The sequence below is a fragment of the Elephantulus edwardii genome, unplaced genomic scaffold, assembly GCF_000299155.1.
Source record: "Elephantulus edwardii isolate Elephantulus edwardi_28Jun2011 unplaced genomic scaffold, EleEdw1.0 scaffold00260, whole genome shotgun sequence".
NCBI lineage: Eukaryota > Metazoa > Chordata > Mammalia > Macroscelidea > Macroscelididae > Elephantulus > Elephantulus edwardii.
Genome location: NW_006400010.1, coordinates 550,489 through 570,457, shown reverse-complemented (window position 1 = coordinate 570,457; position 19,969 = coordinate 550,489). Strand labels below are relative to the sequence as shown.

At 44.8% G+C, this 19,969-nt stretch overlaps 1 protein-coding gene across 1 annotated transcript; it reads right to left on the bottom strand.

The window, feature by feature from the left end:
• Nucleotides 1-2: 2 nt before the first annotated feature.
• Nucleotides 3-19,607, bottom strand: PIAS3 (protein inhibitor of activated STAT, 3). The gene is made up of 14 exons (XM_006899518.1): nucleotides 19,499-19,607; nucleotides 8,259-8,676; nucleotides 8,011-8,095; nucleotides 7,750-7,800; nucleotides 7,444-7,534; nucleotides 6,656-6,790; nucleotides 6,359-6,464; nucleotides 5,763-5,836; nucleotides 5,487-5,647; nucleotides 2,433-2,566; nucleotides 2,186-2,354; nucleotides 1,868-2,001; nucleotides 1,647-1,684; nucleotides 3-1,159 (listed from the first exon to the last, which is right to left on the bottom strand). Exons 1-14 carry the CDS (start codon nucleotides 19,520-19,522, stop codon nucleotides 896-898), a joined length of 1,884 nt encoding a protein of 627 aa, XP_006899580.1. The 5' UTR covers nucleotides 19,523-19,607; the 3' UTR covers nucleotides 3-895.
• Between the last annotated feature and the right edge of the window lie 362 nt (nucleotides 19,608-19,969).

The window sequence follows — 19,969 nt, the reverse complement described above, 5'->3', positions numbered from 1 at the left end:
CAGAACATTCACAACCTTTATTAGGGGTGAGAACTTTGCTACAACTTTGGGAATAAAAAGGAAAAATTACAACATAAGTTCTAGGTCCTGGAGGACCCTAAAAAAGATTGAGAAGGAAGGTCACAAGGGTCCTCCTACCTCCCAGAAAAGGTGCAGAACAAACCAACCACAGGCCTCTGGAAGTTTCAGCCCGGAGCTGGTCAGCATTGTGAATTAAATATATAAATAGAGAAAGATCCAGGCAAGAGGCCAGGCACGAATCCCAGACTCCTCGGGGCCAGGGCTAAGGCCTCGCCTTCTCAGTCATACTGGGAAGTGGGAGGCAGGGAAAGTCATCTTTGGAGTATTTGGTTTTTCTTGTTTATGTACACCAAAAAATTTGCAACCCAAAATAGAGTTCTCGGTCCATGTGTCCGTCTCATTTTCACCATTTGTCTGAGACAACGGAATGGGTGTAAAGACAATGGATGTGGGGAAGGAATAGAGCCATGGGTTTGAGGGATGGGAGGACAGGACATCCAGGGGACAGAGAAGGACCCCCTGCTCACAAGGCTCTAAGAATATTAAGGCTGATTCAGCCCTTCCCCCAACTCAATTCCCATCATTTGTCTGCCACTGCCTAGGTTAATATACCCAAAGGAATGTGCAATCATTGAAAGAGCATTTCCAAAAATAGACCCCATATGTCCTTAAAAAGAGGTTGATATTAACCCTTTGGGTGCTGGCCTTGTCAGGCAGAGATGAGAGAAAAAGTCAGGCATCCATGAAGGTCTGTCTGGCCTTTGGCCAAAGTCCCCCAAGGGGTGAGAGTGGCAACAGACTGGCCAGGAATCTGGACTCCACTTCATGCTTGCTCAGTGTTGGGGGGCGGTACAGGGTCCACAATCCAGGAGATTCAGTCCAGGGAAATGATGTCTGGCCGACAGCCTGTCAAGGAGGGGCCCGAAGGCAGGGTTCCTCCATGTCCCTCCCGCAGAGTCCCCCCAGGGGCCACAATACTGCTGACACGGCCCGGAGGGGGTGCTGGAGGGGAGCTGCGGTGGGAGCTCCCCAGTGGGGCCAATGGGCCCAGGAAGTGTGAAGGGGGTCCCCGGTACTGGAAGAAGTGGCCAATCGCATCCTGCTCCTCTATCGAGGTGATGACAGAAGGACCATAATGCTGAGAGGAATCAAGGGCACGGGTTAAGATTTTATCCTGACTTCACTCACCTCCCCACCACTTAGCTCAGAAACAATATGTGTACATCAACTTCTGTGGATCACACATACTTTCTCAGAAAAGAGAAAAGCCTCTCTTTGGCCCATTCCCCTACTTCTCTATACCCCATCCTTTGGCTTTCCTGTCCCAATACAGCTTACACTAGGTCCCTGGCCTTGTGGGCATTTGAAATGTGTGGAATGTCCAGAGGGAATAAGCATGGTGTTGAGTGAGCAGGTTGGGGTAGACCAGAAACCAGCAGATCTAGGCAGACATGAGTAGCAATGTGAGGACGTGCGGCCCAGGAGAGACATAAGCTGCCTGCCCCCACTCCTCCCTTCCTCTCAGAAATGCCAATTCAGGTGCTTGGGGGAAATATGACAGCCCATCAGTACCTAGAAAGCTTCAGAGAATTAAGATCTTCACAGAAGGAAAACGGATCACTCACCTGACTCTCAGTCTGAAGGAAAGAAAATAAATCTAAACCTAGCAGGAAAAGAAATATCACAATTAGTCTCCTGTATGGCCCTTCCACTGCCAAAAAAGAGAAATTCTTTAAATTGTGGGCCCTTTGTGGAGCACTGGGTGGCTTTGAAAAGGAACAGGGTTCTGATGGTTTCTGGGAGAGGCATAACAGTTCAGGGCCCCACCTTGTGACTACTGTCATACCTTGGATGTCAGCCCCCAGTGAAAAGCCAGGTGGGTATTCATGTAGTGGGAGAGCAGACAGGAAGTCTGCCCCCAACGTGCCCATTGTGGGGCTCCGCAGCACTGAGGATGGCTGGTGGCCAGAAGTCAGAACTCTGAAGGGAGAGAAGATGAAGCAACTGGCAAACCACAGATGCCCTCACCCAGCTCAATCTCCTTCCAGGTCCTGTCCGTGCCCTTTCCCCATTCTCTTGCCCCTAGGGTTTGCCCAGTGACCAGAAAGCACCCCTACTTCTTCCCCTATTCCTTTTGCTGTACACAAAGCCCATCTCCTTGTACCCTTTGCTTCCAGGCAGGGCTGGAATGTTGGCTGAGGTGACAGGACAGTGCTTCTTGGTGGGGGGCAGGTCCTCTTCATCTGAAGAGCTCTCTAATGTCAGGTCAATAACTTCAACCTTCTTCTTATTCTCTGATGGATTTCCTTCTTGGACAGGACTGTACTGGAGGCCTGCGGGTAGTGAGAAGACTGTCTCAGCGAAGAGGCCGTCTAGTATTTAGCTCAGCTGGAGGACAGGGTGTCACTCACCATCCAGCCCATACCCTGGTGGGGGGCAAACCTCAGATGCCTCCTTCTTAGGTTTCATTGGGCACCACGATCCATCTTCCATGAACTGGATCTCATCACAATCAGAGCAGGAATTAAGAATCTCCATGAATAAACTGGGGGAGAGGAGGATAGGAATTCATGGGGCGAGGAGATGGCTGGAACAGCAGGCATAGTGTTCCACCACTCACCTTCCTGTACCTCAGGCTTCCTCATTGTCAAAGAGGGATATATCTTATATTGACCTGAGTTGCTATAATCAAAGTATGTAATAGAGCTTTGCAAAGTCTAAATGCCAGGTTTAAACATACGTGCATTCTGAATGCCTATTATGTGTGTTACCAAGAGAAAGACAGAGGGTCAGAGATTTTAAAAAACTTCATAAAACCATCTTAAAAAGGTCCTGAAAACAAGAAGCATATGTAGACTCTAGAAAGGGTTGGGACTAGCATACCCAGTCTCTCAAAAGCACTTTATTGCTGTGAGAGGCTGGAAAGCTGTTACAGACAAAATACAGTTTAACATTTCCAAATCCTGGCTCTACCACTTATTTACAATAGAGGCAAGTCTCTGGGTTACAAATGAGATCTATCCCTGGGTCTTTAAGAATTTGTAGGTAAGGGGGAAAAAAGCCAAACAAAACCAAACCCTCACAATCATTTGTTGTTGTTGTTATGTGCCAGAAAAAAAAAAAAAATAATTTGTAGGTACATCACAATAGGTTGAATAAGGTTCTTATTTAGCCTTGCTTTAATGCTCCTTTTAAGGAAAAGGAGGCCTGGTGGTATAGTGTTACATGTTGTGCTGCTAGCCTAAAAGTCAGCATTCAAATCCACCAGTGGTTCCTCTGGAGGAAGATGAGGCAGTCTCCTCCCACAATAATTTACAGCCTCAGAAACCTGATGGACAGTCACTGTGAATTAAATCAAACAGGGAGCTCGGGTGGCCTAGTGGCAAGAAGCTGCACTGTAATCCTGAAGGTGCGTGACTCAAATACACCAGCTGCTCTGCTGGAGAAGGAAGGGTAATCTCCTATACCAGTGGTATCGGGTTTGACTGTACAAACAAGAAAAAACGAATAAAATTAAAAAAAAAAATCAAATGGTGGCAGTGGGCTTGGTTTTTGGTGTTTTTTTTTTTTAATTAATGCAAGAAAAGCCTCAAAGCCTTTTCAATGATTTAACAGCTATATACACAGCAGATGAAGGTGAATGTTATAAAGAGGTTGTTACAAGAAGGGGTTGGTGTAAGGTGTCCTGGTGGTGTGATGGTTAAAGCACTTAGCTGCTAACAAAAAGGCCAGAGGTTCAGATCCACTAATTATTTCACAGGAAAAAGATGTCTAGTCTGTTTCCAGAGCTCTAGTGGCAAGAAGCTGCACTACAATCCCAAAGACACATGGTTCAAATGCACTAGCTGCTCCAAGTGAGAAGGATGGGCAATCTCCTCCCATGTGATTAACTGCCTCTGAAAACCTGCTGGAGGGTCAGCTGTGGGTTGGTTCCAACTCAGTACACAACAACGGTGTCCATAAATACCTACAGCCTTGAAAACTTTAGAGGGTGATTCTACTCTATCCTATAGGGTCACTCTGAGTTGCAATCAATTACACAAAATTGTTGTTGTTGTTGTTATGTGCCATCGAGTTGCTTGCGACTCATAGCGACCCTATGTACAACAGCCCTAAACTCCGCTCTGTCCTGTGCCAATCACACTGTCTCTGACACTCCCATCCCAATTACCCCAGTCACTGAATCAATCCACCTCATAGAGGGCCTTCCTCTCCTGCGCTGTCCCTCCACCCTCCCAAGCATGATGTCCCTTTCTAAGGACCGGTCTCTCCTCACAACATGTCCAAAGTATGTTAGACGGAGCCTCAGAATCCTTGCCTCCAAGGAGCCACCTGGTTTAACTCTTTCCAGGACAAATCTGTTTGTTTTCCTAGCAGTCCATGGTATTCTCAATACTCTTCTCCCAGCACCACAGCTCAAAGGCATCAATTCTCCTTCTATCCTCCTTGGTCATTGTCCAACTCTCTGATGCATAACAAGTGATTGTGAAGACCATGGCCTGTATCAGACACACCTTAGTCTCCAGAGAGACACCATTGCTCTTCAGTACTTTGGAGAGGTCCCTAACAGCAGACTTTCCCATGGCAATGTGCCTTTTAATTTCCTGGCTGCTGGTGCCAGGACTGTTGACTGTGGAGCCAAGCAAACTAAAGGTGTAGCAGCTCTTTTTTGGGATTTCTCAGTAGAAGCTGGTTCAAAGGCAGAGTAAATATACATGGCATTAAAGGGCAAATAGGAGCTCTCTGTAAGTCAGACATTCATCACCAGAGGACCTGCTGTATAGCTTTAAGCAAAATAATCTCACTATGCCTCAGTATAGTAAAAACATCTCATCTGTAAAAACAGCATCTTACAAAGTTTTTGTTAAGGACTCTATGACATAAGGCATGTAAAGTATTTAGTACAATGTCTAGTATGTAGTAAGTATTCCATGTCAGTATAGAGATGTTATTGTGTGATATCAAGTGGAAACCCATAGCTGATTTTCAAGCAAATTTTCAGAGGCTGTAAATTACATGGGAGGAGACTGCCCAACTTTCTCTCAAAGAGCAGCTGGTGGATTCGAACTGCTTGCCTTTGGGTTGGCAGCGCACTCCTTACCATTAACCCACTAGAGCTCCCCATAGGCATAGACAGATATTAAAAAAACCCAGAAACCCAAACCCACCGCCACTGGGGTAAATTCAACTCATAATGACCTTCTGTCAAGTCTCAGAGATCATAAACATTGATCGGAGGAAATGAAATTTTCTCTTTCAGCAGCAGAGAAGCTGGTGGATTCAAACTGCTAACTTTTTGGTTTACAGCCCTGTGTGTTATACACTACACTACCAGAGCTTCTTATACATATATATACAGAGTGGTAAAAGGGATAGAAAGAATGAGGTGACAGGAGACAGATGGATGAGTTCATGTGAGAGGCAGCCTAGTGGCTGTTCTAGGTAAAAGAGCAGAAGAGACCCACCCATCAATGATTAGAGATTCATAAGGAGCCTTCTTGTCACAAACAGGACAAGTCCACGTTGGCTTCTTCTCATTCATCTGTAGATAAAGGGCAGCATCGAAGCTCTGCAGGTGGGCGCAGGTAAGAGCACGGCAGGGGACAGTCAGGCGCATCTTCCCTAGCTGAGGAAAGGTGAGTTTTCTAGTTAGAGTCTCTACATCCCAGAAAACCCTACTCCAGTGTCCATAACAACCTTCACCAAGTCCAGAGATGCTGCCATTCTTCCCTCCGACTCACCGGGCACATGAGTGACACCCGCAGACTTGTGGTAGCCACCTCACTGTCTGGGTCAGCAGTCAGTTTCTCCTTGACTGAAATAAGAGTGAGATATGGGATCAGCAAGATGACAGAGGAAGGTGAGCAGCTGGTGAGGGCAGAATCAGATGGGTCTGGCTGAGAGTGCTTTGGAGCCTGATGGGGTGTCACATTAGGAGAAAAGAGGGTCGAGAATCTGGATTATGAAGGTAGGATGAAAAGGGAGATTTGCTCTTCCCTGAAGGTACATAATGGGGTGACACTTTGGCAGAGATGATCTAAAGAAAACTGAAGCATCATGTGAAGGTTAGCTTAGATAAACCTTAAGGCCCTCTGAATCCTAACAGTCTACAAGGACAGAGTTAGGGACTATGAAGTACAAAGTATCTGTATGATTGGGAAGGCAAAAGTGTCAATCTCTCGACCACAAAATGGTAAGGGGGATCAGGTTAGAGTTAGGGCTCATGTGAGAGGGAAAACGTTGTCTCAAGATGGATATGGGTTTGATTATGAAGGCTGGAGAGCCAAGAAGACTTGCATTCAGATCAGAGTGCAGGGAGGGAGAGGAAGTTACTTACTCAGCGCCCGGGAGTGGTCTGGGTTCCGGATGCCCTTTGCTCTGAGTTTTTGTAGAAGGGTCCCTGCAGTCAACTGCCTCACCAGGTACACAGACAAGGAGTAATTCTACTTGGAGGTGATGGGGAGGGGATTCAATCAGCCTCTGCTTTTCACACCCCTACTCCCTTGGCCCATAAAAGTCTGACACAGTGGGTAATAAAGCAGAAAGTTCAGAGAGGAAGATGTCTCCCCACCCCTCTTCCCTGTCCTGTAACACCCCCAGGCTTCTCCAGGCTCCCTGCCTTTGCCACGCTCACCCGTCCAAATTCTGATGACCAGTTGACCACGATGGTATTGGGAACAGTGGCTGAGAGTCGAGCCAGCGGTGTAATGTTGATGGGGCGACTGGGCCTCTTGGGCTCAGCCCCGTTCTTAGTCGGGGGAAGGTAGCCCTAGGAAAGGGAAGGATTCATCACAGAAAGGGTTCTCCGAGCTCTGCTCTGGCAAGACATTCTGTCTTGAATTACTCACTCTCAAAGGGAAGGCCAGCTACTCAATGACCAAGGGTGAGGGGGCCTTCTCAGTGACTCTGAAAACCAGGACACTAAGACTGTGTGGAGTTTACCCTTGGAGAGAAAGGAAGGCTTACTGACCAAGGAAATAGGAAGCCACTTACTCTGTCGCTGAGGTAGAGAAAGAGGGACACTTCATTTCTTTATGGGGTCAACCTTTCTAAGAAGTCTTCCCTGAACTTTTAGGTTGAACCAAATGCCCTTCCTCTGGGTTCTGAGAGAATCCTTATTAAGCCCTATAATAAGCATTCTGTAGATTATTCTAATTTACTTCATAAACACTGTATCTACTCTATGCTAGGCATATCTTTTTTCCTTTCTTTTCTAGGAATGTCTTTTGATGGATTTGTTTGTCACACAGACCCCGTGACAGCAGGGGCCATGATCCATTCATCTTGGTAATCCTAGCACCTAACATAATGCTTAGTGCATAACAAGTACCTGGTTAACATTGGTTGAATTGAGCTGAAGGGGAGAAAGGACTCAACTGAAGAGAGGAGAGAGCTACCATCAGACAAGGGAAGAGCACTTACCGGCAAGGGGCACAGCTTCCCATTGACCTTGACAAAGAGGTTGGGGGGAAAGTAATCTTCCTGGGGGCAGCTGGTCTCACAGAGACAGAACCTGGCAAGAGATAGAAGAGGATCAAAGAGTGGGAGGCAATCCTACAAGCCCAGAAAAATCAGTCACAGAGATCTGTAGCCCTTCATATCCAGTAAGCATTCCAAGGCTCGGGTGGGCAGCGATAGAGCAGGGGCATATCCGAGTAGTAGTATGTCAGGCCTTTACTCCCAACTCAAGTGGGGACCTACCAGGGCAAGGAGAGAGAGCCAGCTCACCTTAGCTGCACCTGTATGGTATAATCACATTTGGCTCCTGGCAGAAGTTCTCTGTTACAGAGAGAAAGGAGGAGAGAGATCAGTATGTGGCCCTCAGAGTGAAAGTTAGCTGTCCAAGGAATAAAGAAGAGATGCTTGAAGAGAAGGAGACAAAGCAGTGTAGCAAGACAGACAGGAAGGAGAACAGGGGAGAGAAGATAATCAGAGAGCAGAGTGGGAGGCTAACCGCTTAGAAATGAGGCGAGAAGACTTCAGAAGTACCTGGATGTGAGAATCTGCTGCACCTGCTGGGGTGTGAGGGCAAAGGTAAAGTGTGCTTCCTCAAACCGCTGGCTGGAAGTGGACGCTGAGTACACAAAAGGGAGGAATGTTATTTCCAAGGCCCTGCACAGACAGCCATAGAAGTTGCCCCAATCCCAAAGTGTTGATCTCACAGTGCTGAAGTCCAAGAAAGGTGTGGGGAAGAGGCATGGAGTCCAGGAAAACTGAGGGACCATGGAGAGGCATACCGAGGGTGGTGGGCCGGATGAGCTCCCCGTAGACTTCATAGAAGGGCAATGGTTTCATGGTGACATCTGGGTGCACAGGCTGGGGCAGAGAAGGGTGTATGTCCACCTCACGTTTAGGGCCCAGCACAGTGCCAGGGGCCAAAAGGGCTGGAGGAATCGGGGCTAGAGGGCCAGGGGAGCCTACAGGAGGGGTGCCCGGAGGCAGAGAGATGAGGGAGAGCTCAGAGGACCCCAGGGTCTTCCGGGGAAAGCGCCGACGGTAGAGCTCTTTGATCTTCATCTGGACGCTGGGAGCACAGCTGGATTTGAGGAGGTGCAGGGCCTTGGCCAGGAGTTCGTGCTTCCGTCCACTCTTGTTTCGGCCAGCAAAGCCGAGAAGCACCTGGAGCTCAGATACTCGGAAACTCATCACCATGTGCTGCAGAAAAGAACAAAAACTTGAAATCACTGCCAAGAGCACTGAGGCTGAGCTACCGGGAGGGCAGCGCCCACATCCTAGCAGGCTAGTTACTGGCAGAGGACACACCTAACTGGACAGAGGACACCTTAGTCCCATTTTAATAACCCTCAGGTCAATCTGCTAATATGAATATTATGCATATTTACACAGTAACTAGTAAAGCAAAAGATAAGCAACTGAGGATAACCTAGTGGTAAGGAGCTCCGCTGCCAAGCCAAAGCCAGGAGATCTGAATCCACCAGCTGCTCCATGGGAGAAAGAAAGGCAATCTCCTCTCATGCCTATTACTGTCTCTGAAAACCCACCACAGGGTCAGCTCCACAGGGTCAGCTATGAGTCAGTTTTGGGTTTTTTTTGGTTTGTTTGTTTTAATATTTTCTTTTCGTGTTGTGTACCATCAAACTGAATTCAAGTGGTACAGGAGGAGATAGGTTGTTCAAAGCTTTAGTTTGCTTGGCTCCACAGTCAACACTCTTGGCACCAGTAGCCAGGAAATTAAAAGGCGCATTGCCATGGGAAAGTCTGCTGTTAGGGACCTCTCCAAAGTACTGTAGAGCAATGGTGTCTCTCTGGAGACTAAGGTGTGTCTGATACAGGCCATGGTCTTTGCAATCACCTGTTATGCATCAGAGAGTTGGACAATGACCAAGGAGGATAGAAGGAGAATTGATGCCTTTGAGCTGTGGTGCTGGAGAAGAGTATTGAGGGTACCATGGACTGCTAGGAAAACAAGCAGATTCATCCTGGAAAGGGTTAAGTCGGGCGGCTACTTGGAGGCAAGGATTCTGAGGCTCCATCTAAAATACTTCGGACATGTTGTGAAGAGAGACTGGTCCTTGGAGAAGGACATCATGCTTGGGAGGGTGAAGGGACAGCGAAGGAGAGGAAGGCCCTCTATGAGATGGATTGATTCAGTGACAGGGGTAATTGGGATGGGAGTGTCAGAGACAGTGAGATTGGCACAGGACAGAGCAGAGTTTAGGGCTGTTGTACATAGGGTCGCTATGAGTCACAAGCAATTCGACAGCACATAACAACAACAACAGGAGGAGGAGATTGCCCCTACTTTTCCAGCAGAGCAGCTGGTGGATTTGAACCCCATGCCTTTGGGACTGGAGTGCAGTTTCTTTGCCACTAGGCCACCAGAGCACCCCCTATGAGTTGGTTTTGATGCAATAGGACATAACAACACCAAGTTGGGCAGTCTGAAATCAATCAAACATGCCATCAGAATACATTGATAACAACTGATGAGTAGAATGCAAAAGTTGGGAACAAGCTTTGATATTGTTGTTGCTATGGTGCTCTCAAGTTGACAACAACTCACAGAGATTATAATTAATGGGTCTAATCTTTGCCTTATCCTGTGCCATCCTCATCATCTTTGATATACTTGAGCCCATTGCTACACAGTGTCAATACACCTCCTTAAGGGTTTGCCTCCCTTTTGCTGCCGCTCTAACTTTCCCAACATGACGTCCCTTTCCAAGGAATAGATCCTCCCAACAACATAACCAAAATATGTGAGACGAAGCATTGCCATCATTGCCTCTAAGATGCATCTTGGCCATACTTTTCTCAAGACATTTCTTTGTTCTTCTGGCAGTCCATGGGATATTCAGTTCTCTTCTCCAACACCTCAAAGGCATTGATTCTTCTTCTGTCGTCCTTATTCACTTTCCAACTTCCAGACGTATAGCAAGTCATTAAAAAGAGTATCACTTGAATCGGGTGCATCTTGGGCTTTAAACTGACATCATTGTTCCTAACACCCTAGAGAAGTCTTTGACAGATTTTTCCCAATGCAACATATCTTTTGATTTCTTGACTAATGATACCAAGGATGTTGATTATGGATTCAAGTAAGATTAAATCATTGACAATTTCAATCTTCTCTCCATCTATCATGATATTATCTATTGGCCCAGAGGTGAGGATTTCTGTTTTCTTGATGTTGAGATATGACCCATATTAAAGGTTGTTGTCTTTGATTTTCTGCAGCAAACATTTGAAGTCCTCTTCACTTTCAGCAAGTTTGTCATCTGCATTAATGCAAGTTGTTGATGAGTCCTCATCCAGTCCTTATGCCACATTCTTCTTCATAAAGTTCAGCTTCTTGAATGATCTGCTCAGCATACAGAACGAATAAGTATGGAGAAAGGATACAGCCTTGACACCCACCTTTCTTTATTTTAAACCATGTAGTGGACCCTGGTTCTGTTTGGACAACAGCTCTTTGGTCTAGATATAGGTTTCACATGAGCACAATTAAGTATTTTGGGATTCCAATTCTTCTCAATGTTAGCCATAATTTGTAATAATTCATATAAATGCCTATGCTCAGTCAATAAAACACACATAGTCCTCCTTCCATTAGTCTTTCCACCAAGATCCATCTGACATCTGCAATGATATCCCTGGTGCCACCGCCTCTTCTAAATCCAAACTGAGTTTCTGACAGTTCTTTGTTGATATAGTGTTCTAGTCATTTTTAAATAAACTTAGCAAGATTTCACTTACATGTGATATTAATGACATCGCTCGGTAGTTTGCACATTTTTTTTCTTGTTGTGTACCATCAAGTCAGATCCGACTGGCACAGGAGATTGCCCCTCCTTCTCCAGAGAAGCATCTGGTGGGTTCGAACAATCATTTCCATATTTTGATGGGTTACCTTTTTAGGGCATGGGAAAAAATATAGATCTCTTCCAGTCAGTTGGCCAGATAGCTGTCTTCCAAATTTCTTGATAAAGAATGGTGACTACGTACAGAGTTACATCTGTTTGTTAAAACATATCAACTGGTATTCCATCAATTCCTAAGGCCTTATTTTTTGCTAATGGCTTAAGTGCAGCTTGAACTTCTTTAATTACCATTGATTCTTGATCATATGCTTCTTCCTAAAAAATGGTTCTGTGTTAGCCAGTTCTTTTTGGTATAGTGACTATTCCTTCCATCTTCTTTTTCCTTTTTCCCCCATCTTCTTTTGATGCTTCCTAGATCATTGAAGATTCTGCCCATAGCATCTAAATACTGAATGAATTGAGGCTTAAATTTGTTTTTCAGTTTTTTCAGCTTGAGAAATGCTAATCAAGTTCTACTCTTTTTATTTTCTAACTCCATCATATTGCACATTTTATTATAATATTTTGCTTCTCAAGTTACTTTTTGAAATCTTCTGTTTGTGTATTTTACTATGGCATTTCTTCTCTCTCTCTTTTTTTTTTCTTCTTGACATTCTAGGGAACTTTCCAGAGTCCTTCTTTCCCCTGCCCCAGAATCTCTTCTTACAGCCTTTTTGGTCTTTTCTTTCTCCCCTGTCTTTGTAATGACCTTTTGCTTTCTTCATGGATGATATTCTTGATGCCATCCCACAACTCATGTGGTCTTTGATCATTAGTTTCATTGCTTCAAACCTATTCTTGAGAGGGTTTTTCAATTCTGGTAGGATAGACTTATATTTTGGTTCTTATGGACTTGTTTTGATTTTTTTCAGAAAATATAAACTAAGCAATAGAAATGAGGATGGGGACCACATGACAGAATTTTATATGACCAATGATTTTCCCTGATATGAGACACAGAAAAGAAATTTGTGGAAATAGTAAAAAGGCTCATTATCACCAATCAGAACAAGGCCAGGGACCAAATGTGGAACAGACTACCAATTAATCTCATGGAAATTAAAACTGAAGTTGAAGAAAATAAGTCCATGAGAACCAAAATAAAACCTTGAAAATATTCCAGCTAAATTTAGAGACTATCTCAAGACTCTATTTTATGTATCAAACACTACTGACCAAAGACCAAACAACATCAAAGATATCATACATGAAAAAAAAAGCTAAACGTTATTCAAAAGACAGGAATGCCCATCAACAAACGAATGGATAGAGAAGCTGTGGTATAATCACACAACAGAATATGATGCAGCACTGAGAAACAAAGAACTCATGAAATGTAATACAAAATGGGTGACCATGGAGAACATTATGCTGAGTGAAATATTACAGCCACAAAAGGACAAATACTGCATAATGCCACTGTTATAAAACAGGATTTACATGGGGGTTGGGGATAAGAAAAGAGGGGATAAATAATGTGCACAACATTGAAACAGATGTGGGAGAGAACTGTACAGAAGGAATATATGATTTATGATTAGTTATTACTGGTATGACAAGAGGCCAGAATAAGAGCTACATAGTAAAGTGGACCTGAGGGGCTGGGGGGTGGGGGACGACTGTATAAAAATGAAAGAATTTTTCTTCCAAAGAGAAAAGTGAACTGGAGGGCAGGGAGGAAAATGTGCAACAATGAATGAACGGAAATCCAAGTTCTCTATAAACTTGCATTAAAATCTTAAAAAAAAAAGATAGGAGAGAAAGAAGACAAAAATGGATGTCAAAACAGACTTTGAAACTGGCACTTGGACATAGAAATGCTAAAGTGAAAGGAAGAAATGATAAAGTGAGAAACCTAAACAGGAGATGTCAAAGACAACAAAGCAAAGTATTATACAAAATGTGCAAATACCTAGACTTAGAGAAACCAAAAGGAAGAGTAAGTATACTTGGCATTTCTCAAGCTGAAAGAGCTGATGAAATAATTCAAGCATCGAGTTGCAATCCTGAAGAGTTCTATGGGCAAAAGACTGAACGATATAGGAAGTAATAGAAGATGGAAAGAATACAGAGAGTCACCATAACAAAAAATAATGGTCAACACTGCACCATTTCAGGAAGTAGCATATGATTAAGAACCAACCAATAGTACTGAAGGAAGAAGTACAGCCTGTACTGAAGCACTGGCAAAAACAATCTCCCTGGAATCCAAAGAATGCCAAATAAAGTTCAACAAACAACATATGCAGGCCTTGCTCATTCATCTTCCTCAAGAAATCTGAAACATAGCTATCTGGCTAACCAAATGGAAACATTTTACATTTCTGCCCATTTAAAAAAAAAAGGTGATGCAACAGAATTCAGAAATTATCAAACTCTATGTCATTAATACCAATGACCCTGTGGGTATAATGCATAATATGTTGAGCTGCTAATTGCAAGGTCAATGGTTCATATTCACCCACTGCTCCATAAAAAAGAGGGGCAGTCTTCTCCTATAAAGATTTACAGCCCTGGAAATCAGATGAAGGCTCACTACGAGTAGGAACCAACTTAACAGCTGGGGATTTATCAATTAATTAATATCACACAGAAGTAAAATCTTGCTGATGATCATTCAAAAACAGCTACAGCAGTATATACATAAAAGAAAGGCCAGAAGACTCAAAGGAAGACATAGAAAGAGGGATATCATTGTTGTCTGATGGATCTTGGCTGAAAGTTGACAATACCTGAAAGATGTTTATTTATGTTTTATTGATTATGCAAAGGCATTTGACTATATAGATTATAATAAATCATGGATAGCATTGTTGTGCCATCAAGCTAGAACTGACTCATACCTGATGCTCCAGTGGGTTTTCAGAGGCAGTAAATCACATGGAAAGAGATTGCCAATCCTTCTCCTGTAAATAACATTGAGAATAATAGAAATTCCAAAACACTTAATTGTGCTCACAAGGAACCATGGACCAAGAAACAGTCATTCTAACAAATCAAGCGCATACTGCATGTTTTAAAATCAGGAAAGGTATGCATCAAGGTTGTATCTTTTCATCATGCCTATTCCATCTCCAGGAGCTCTGGTGGCATGGTCTGTCAGGAATAGCACTGCTAACCCAAAGATCACACCTCTCTGGCAGTGATGGATAACATCTCAATGTCAAGAAAACAAAAATCCACGTTGTATGAAGAGAGAGAAGGTTAGCACTCCCCTTAACAAGGATGGAAGAGGCCCTCGGGCCTTACAACACACATATGGTTAAGGAATTGCCACCTACTTCTTGGCATCTAACCACTGTTTTTTATTTAAAAGGGCTATATGATTAGATATTATTGTCATGACAGGAGTCCAGAACGAAGGTCGCATAGTGCAGTGGACTTGGGTGGAGGAACTGTATAACAATGAAAGAATTTTTTATTTTACTTTTCAAAAAGAAAAGTGAATTGGGGGAGGGGGGTTGGGTGGGCAGGGAGAAAAGTGCAACAATGAATGAATTGAAATCCAAAGTCTCTGTAAACTTTCATTAAAATAAATTTAAAATATATTAAAAAAGAAAACAAAAATCCTCACCATTGGGCCAACAGGTAACATCATAATAGATGGAGAGAAAATTAAAGTTGTCAATGATTGCTTAGATCCACAACCAACACCGTTAATATCAACAGTCAAGAAATTAGAAGACATGTTGCATTGGGAAAATGTGCTGTCAATGATTTCTCCAAACTGCTAAGGAGAAATGTCAGTTTAAAGATTAAGGTGCACTTGGCAAAAGCCATATTTTCAATTGCTTCACAAGTCTGGAGAAGTTAGACAATGAATAAGGAAGCTCTAAGATGACTTGTTTGGTGAATCAAGTCATCCCTTAATTCCTGGGGTATTTATTCTTTGATATGTTTCAACAAACAGATACATCCCTAAACAGGCTCACTAACCTATACCAGGAAATTTAGAGGACCAACTAATTGGGAGAGATCCCTATTTGTTCTCATTCCCAAAAAAGGTGATCCAACAAAATATGGAAATTATCAAATAACATTAATATCACATGTAATAGAATATCAGAAGATTGGCTATTTTTTGACTACACAAAGGCATTTGACTGTGTGGATCATAACAAATTATGTGACTGACAGTGGTGTTATTATTGTTGTTGTTATGTGCCCTCAAGTCCACTACAACTCATAGTAACCCTATGTAAAATAGGTCTGAATCCTGCTCTATCCTGAGCCAATCTCATTGTCTCTGACACACCTGCCCTCATTACCCTAGGTTTTATGTCAATCCATCTCATCCTGGGTCTTCCTTTCCTGTGCTGTCCCTCAGCCATTCCAAGCATGATAACCTTTTCCAAAGACTGGTCCTTCCTGGCTACATGTTCAAAGTATGTGAAGCGAAGTCTCAAAATCTTTGCCTCTATGGTGCAACCACTGTGGAAGGCGGTATGGCGCTTTCTCAAAAAGTTGCAAATAGAAATACCATTTGACCCAGAAATTCCACTACTGGGAATATATCCCAAAGAGACCATAACTGACATCCAAGCAGATATATGCACACCCATGTTTATCGCAGCTCTGTTCACAATAGCAAGGAGTTGGAAACAACCCAGGTGCCCATCAACAAACAAATGGATAGAGAAGCTGTGGTATATTCACACAATGGAATATTACGCTGCATTGAAAAACAAGGAACTCATGCAATATTATTCAAAATGGGTGACCCTGGAGGACATTATGCTGAATGAAATATCTCAGTCGCAAAAGGACAAATATTGCATGGTGCCACTGTTGTAAAATGGGACTGATATCAGGGTTGGGGTAAGACTGAGAAAAACTGGATAAATTGTGTATATTGCACTGAAACAGATGAGGGAGTGAATAATTTAAAAGCGATGTATGATAGGGTATTATGGTTATCACAAGAGTCCACAATTAAGGTTGCATAGTGGAATGTACTTGGGGCGGTGGGAGGGGTGCGGGGGGATTGTGTACCAGGGAGGGAGTGTTTCTTTTTCTTTTGAAAGAGAGGAGCGAACTGGGGAGGGGGGAGGGCTGGGTGGGGACAGAAGTGCAGCAATGAATGACTGGAAATCCAAAATCTCTGTAAATGCTCATTAAAATTATAAAAAAAAAATCTTTGCCTCTACAGGAGGATCTTGGTTTCACCCTCTCCAGGACTGACCTGTTAGTTCTCTTAGCAGTTCATGTTATGTTCAAAACTCTTATTGTGGCTGACAATAAGAATGGGAATCTCAAAACACTTGTGTTCATGCGAAACCTATGCCTAGACCAAAAAGCTGTTGTCCAAATAGAACAAGGGAATACTGCATGGTTTAAAATTAGGGAAAGTGTGCATCATGGCTCTATCCTTTTTTCCATACTTATTCAATGTGTATGCAGAACAAATCACTCAAGAAGCTGGGCTATATGAAGAAGAATGTGTCCTCGGGAAGCTGGGCTATATGAAGAAGAATGTGTCCTCGGGAAGCTGGGCTATATGAAGAAGAATGTGTCCTCGGGATCAGAGGAAGACTCATCAACAATATGTATGCTGCAGACAGAACAGCCTTGCTTGATCCCAGTGAGGAGAATTTGAAGTGCTTGTTGCAGAAGATCAAGGACTGCAGCCTTCAATATGGGTTATATCTCAACATCAAGAAAACAAAAACCTTACCTCTGGACCAGGAGGCAACATCATGATAGATGGAAAAAGAGATAGAAACTATCAATGATTTCATCTTGGATGGATCCATTATCAATACCCTTGGCACCAACAAGCAGGAAATCAAAAGACATTGCTTTGAGAAAGTGTGCCGCCAAGGATCTATCCAAAGTGCTGAAGAGCAATGATGTCAGTTCCATAATCTTTTCAATTACTTGCTATGCTGCTGGAAGTTGGACAATAATCCAGGATGTCAGAAGAAGATGACGGATTTTGAGTTATGGTGCTGGAGAAGAGTGATGAACATCCCATGGACTGCCAAAAGGACAAAGAAATACATCCTGGAAAAGTTGCAGCCAGGGTGCTCCTTGGAGACAAGGACAGTGAAATGTCATCTCCCGTATTTGGCATATTGTTAGGAAGGGCCAGTCCTTGGAAAAGGCTATCATGCTTTAAAAAGTAGAGAGCCAACAAAAAAAAAAAAAAGAGAAGAAGACCCTCAAGTAAATGGACTGACTTACTGACTACAACAATGACCCCTGGAAGCACAGAAGAGATTGTGAGATTGGTGAAGAAACAGACAGCGTTTTGTTCTCTTTGTACACAGGGTCACTAGAAGCAGAAGTTAAATCAATGGCACCTAACAACAACAGGTCAGCTTCACCCATATCTCCCACTTGAGCAGCCCTTCTTATATCTAGAAGTTGATCACAGCTGGAAAACGATAACAAGTCATCCTCAGTCAGACATGCCAGCAGAATCCAGTACTGTCTTTTCCTCCAGCCCTTTCAGCTTGCATTGTCCTTTACATGCCTTATCTCCTCTCCTGCTTTTTCACAGGCTCCATCCCAGCATCCCAGGAAGATAAGAAGCAGGGGAATGGAGAGAGAGAAGAAAGGATTCAGAACAGACAGCCCTATGCGGAAATGAAGAGGACAGGTTACTATAGAGAATTGTGAGCCACAGTCCACCACTCCCAACTACTTCAATCCACCTCAGCTACTTGCTCCAAGCCTCTGAAGCCTTCACAGACAGAGTTTCCAGTTCAGGCTTCAATACTCCTGACTCCCCCTAAATGCTTTGTATATGTTAGTTGTGTAACCATCCCTCTCTTACTCCAAGTTTCCTGGGAAGAAAACATGACCAAAATCAAAGGGAAAGAGAAATATCCTGCCTGTAAGCCTGTTTATTCTACCTGCCTGGAGCTCATGTCTTTCCTGCACCGAGAAAACAGAGAATTCTGTTTCCATCACTCATCTGAATCCAGATCTATGGTAGAGAATTGCAAACTTCCAGAGTGGTACAAATGGTTAATGCATATGACAACTAACTGAAAGGCTGGCTGGAGGCTTGAGTTCATCCAGAACTACTTCAGAAGAATGCTTGACAACCTACGTCCCAAAAATCAGCCAGAGAAAACTTCAGGGAGCACGGCTCTCCTCTGGCATGCATGGGATTGCCATGAGTAGGAATCAACTCAGCAACTGATTTTACAATGGCAGCTGAGAATAGTGGCCCAAGGACTAGACCCTAGCTGGTCCAGGGCTGTGGATTCCTTCCACAAAGACAAAATAAAGTCTGGAACCAGAGATATGGGCCCACTGAGCTCTCCTCCGATGAAGTTTCCCTCAGACTTTATGTGGTGGTGAGAGAGACAACGAGCTTTCGCCTTCAAGGACTCCTTTCTAGGAATCTCTAGAAGACTCAGCCACAGGTCAGCCTAGCTAGCCCTCCAGAATTCTTCCCTTCCTAGGATAGGTGGCCATCTGTTTTGGTCCCTTTTGAGGACTCTAGTAACAACTTTCTACTCTCCCCTCCTCCTCTGCCTAGTTCTTCTGTCTTGTCTTATCTTTTCAAAGCTTGTGCCTATAACTGGTCCTACTTTCCATCCCATAGTTTTCACACTGCCCAATGACACCCACTCACTTAGGCTGGGCGGTCCGCCTAGCCTCCAGGATGCTTTGCCCCACCCCTCAAGGTATCTATCTACACACACAGCCCCGCCCCCTGGAGCTCAGCCGCCTACTGGGTATTTCCCAAGGCTGGAATCCCAACATCATTCCCAAAGCTGCTTCTATCAATTGAACAGCATTCCCCCAAGGACCCTCTGCTACTCCCCAGTCCCATCCCCACCTCTGCCTCCTGCTGTCACATCTCTTGGCCTTGATCCACGCTCCCACTATGCCTCTGAAGCAGCTTTCCCTCGTTGCCCGACCCCTACAACTGCCCCCACAACCAAAGCCGCCTTCTACCCAGGTCCCCGCCCCCTGCGCCTCAGCCCCCAACAGCTGCAATCCCCTTCAGCCCCGCCCCCGAGTCCCACCGCAGCCCCTCACAGCCCACAGTCTCTTTTCCCCTATCCCCAGCAGCGCTACAGCCATTCCTCGCCACGTCTTCGGCCGCCACCCAAGCCCCAGCACCCAATGTCGATCGCTACCCGGACACGGCGAACCGCCGGGTCGGTCCAGAAGGGGATGGGGGAGGGGGCCGGTACCTTTAATTCGCCCAGCTCCGCCATCTTGAGACATCGCAGGCACCGGAGCCCAAGCCCGAGCTCAGGCCCAGGGACCGGCGTACAACTCTCCACCCCGGCGCCGGCCGCAAATGCCGCCTGCTCCGCCCCGTCCGGCCCCCTACACCTCCCCTTCCCGGCCCCGCCCGCCTGGCTCCGGACAAGCCCCGGCCTCAGCCCCTCCCTCAAAGGCCGGACTCAGCCCCGGCACGTCGTCCGCGGGTCTGCAAGCCCGCTAGACCCGCTCGAAGAGTCCAGCTCCAAATCGTGGGGTCCCGAAGGGTAACGGAGAGAAGGCGGAACCCAAGTGCCTGGGGGAGGGGAGCTTTGCCACGCTAGGATTGGGAGGGGATGAGCTCTCAGGAGTCAAAGATCGTAGAAATATGGAGGGAAAGTATCGGAAACTGCTCGGTCTCAAGGGATTGGGGGAGGGGGTGAAAAAGCAAAGTTAGA